General features: G+C 55.6%; 1 protein-coding gene across 1 annotated transcript in view; it reads right to left on the bottom strand.

Moving 5' to 3' along the window:
• Window positions 1–2,108, bottom strand: part of CALR3 (calreticulin 3) — an 18,448-nt gene that overhangs the window by 9,951 nt on the left and 6,389 nt on the right. The window contains exons 4-5 of the mRNA XM_004715455.2: window positions 1,103–1,197; window positions 468–656 (exon numbers count right to left, since the gene is read on the bottom strand). Coding sequence (XP_004715512.1) covers window positions 468–656; window positions 1,103–1,197 — 284 coding nt within the window. The remainder of the gene's footprint in view (window positions 1–467; window positions 657–1,102; window positions 1,198–2,108) is intronic.

Here is a 2,108-nt window from a genome sequence, read left to right as displayed (position 1 = left end):
TCTTGGTTGGTCCTTATTTAAGGAGCTCTTAGTGGAAGTTGGGCTGCAGTTCCAAACCACCACAAGGTCGACAGTTCGAAACCACCAGCTGCTCAAGGGGAGAAAGAGGAGGCTTTCTACCCTGGTCAAGAGTTACAGTCTTGGGACAGTTCTACCCTATCCTGTAGGGTCGCTGTGAGTCAGCCTCGACTCGATGGCAATGAGGTTTCTGTTTTGTTTTTGTTTCGGCGGGGTGGGGTGGGGGGGTGTTGGTAGTTATTTAGGAATCCCCAGGTGGCACAGTCAACCCATTTGGGCACTAACCAAAAGGATGAGGGTCCAAGCCCACGTGGAGGTGCCTTGAGTCTAGTTCCCCAGTGATGTTGGCAACGCTATGTGGCACAGTTCTACCTGGACACACCTGGGGTCACCAGGAGCTGGGGTCGACTCGATGGCCCCATTGGTTTGGTGTCAGGGCAATTCCAAACCTGAGTCTGGCCGTCTGTAGCCTGGTCCCAGCCCTTGGCTGCCTCGGAGGCCTTGTCTGCGTTCTTCAGGGACAGGAGGTCCCAGTCGTACTCGATGTTGCCCGACTCGATCGACTGGCCATCGACTTTCACCTCGTAAGTCAGGTCTGGTCTTAGAACCAGGGTGTAAAGGTGTGTGAAGGCATCCACCTGCAGGTGCCGGGGGAGAAAGGGCAAGGGTGATGCCAGGCTGCTCCGACCCAGGTCTCATCCCCGACGGCCTGGTTAGCCACAGCCAGGAGGGTGGGGGAAGCTGGTTCCAAGATCAAGGCTACCCTAGGGAGAGTTCCTACCGGAACCCTGGTGGCGTAGTGGTTACCTGATGGACTGCTAACCGAGGAGCCAGCAGTTAGAGAGGGATGGCGTTTCCTACTCCTGTGAATAATTACAGCCTTGGAAACCCACAGGGATAGTTCTACCTGGCCCTATAGGGTGGCTATGCTTCGGACTCCAGCAGTGCGACTGTGCCCTGGGGCGGGAGATCAGTTCCAGCTGGCCCGGCCTTGCTGGGCAAAGACCCTAACTCTTCTGGGAATGTGGCTGCCGTTGGGTGGGCGACCCAGCAGCCTCACCGATTCAGCAGGGCAAGCGCTTACCTTACACCGGATTGGTTTCTTGTTGGAGTGATACTGGTTCTTGAAATATAAAATGACATGGAGTTTCTTGATATCAAATCCACAGATATCGGGTCCTACAGAAACCAGACAAAATTGAGCTGCTCTCCCTGTCTGCACCCCCATTTCTGTACTACTCTTAGTGACCCCCTTCTGCCCACTCTCTGTAAGATGTTTGGGGCCCAGAAGCTGAGCGAGGCACCACCCACCAAGGAGGCCCTCCTCTGCAAATTGCAGCTGCCAGGGGGTCAGCGGGGGTGGGGGTGGGGGGCTGCCTCAAGCCTATGGCAGCCTGTGATAAGAGTAGGCAGGCCAGCCTCTCACATGCACCTGTGGCCAGGTAAGGGTGCCCAGACCGGCTCCAACCCCCACATAGCAGTTCCTGGGGCTGAGTCATGAGGCAATTAACTCAGTTTTCCTGGGCCTCAGTTTCCTCATCTATAAAGTGGGATGACTTTACCAGGTATAATGCCAGTGGATGTGGCTCCGTAAAGCAAGTCCGTGGGGCAAGGCCCAGGATTTGTGCTGTTAAAATCATCATTATGCTCCAAGACGATCCAGAGCTCCATAGAAGAGTGCGGCCCAGCTCGGGACTTGTGCCGTGGTCACTCATTAACCTTACACGCCTACCTGTCCAACCTAGAAAGGCCTCCACCCTAGAGGTGGTGATCTGAAAACTGGCTCAGACAGGGTTGACCTTCTGCTGCTAGAATGTGGAATGTTGTAGAAGATGCTGGTCCCCAAGGGGACCTTCAAAACAGCTGTCCTTCCGAACATGCTGGCTGTAGCTGGGAGACACATCCAGCCTGCTGCACGGCGTCCACTCGGGGTTCTTCCTATCGCAGATCAAACATTCTGGAACATCCTCTGGATTGGGCGCCCACTTCAGGTGTTCTGTCCGGCCAGTCCAGCACACACCCCAGCGAATCTGCCCTTCCCATGAGCACTGGGGTCCATCACCCAGAGTTCTCAACCTGTGGGTCGCAAC

This window comes from Echinops telfairi, unplaced genomic scaffold (genome assembly GCF_000313985.2).
Source record: "Echinops telfairi isolate 266 unplaced genomic scaffold, ASM31398v2 ScPeMD7_30;HRSCAF=105, whole genome shotgun sequence".
Lineage (NCBI taxonomy): Eukaryota > Metazoa > Chordata > Mammalia > Afrosoricida > Tenrecidae > Echinops > Echinops telfairi.
The sequence above is the reverse complement of the archived record's forward strand: the minus strand, read 5'-3'. Positions and strand labels throughout refer to the sequence as shown.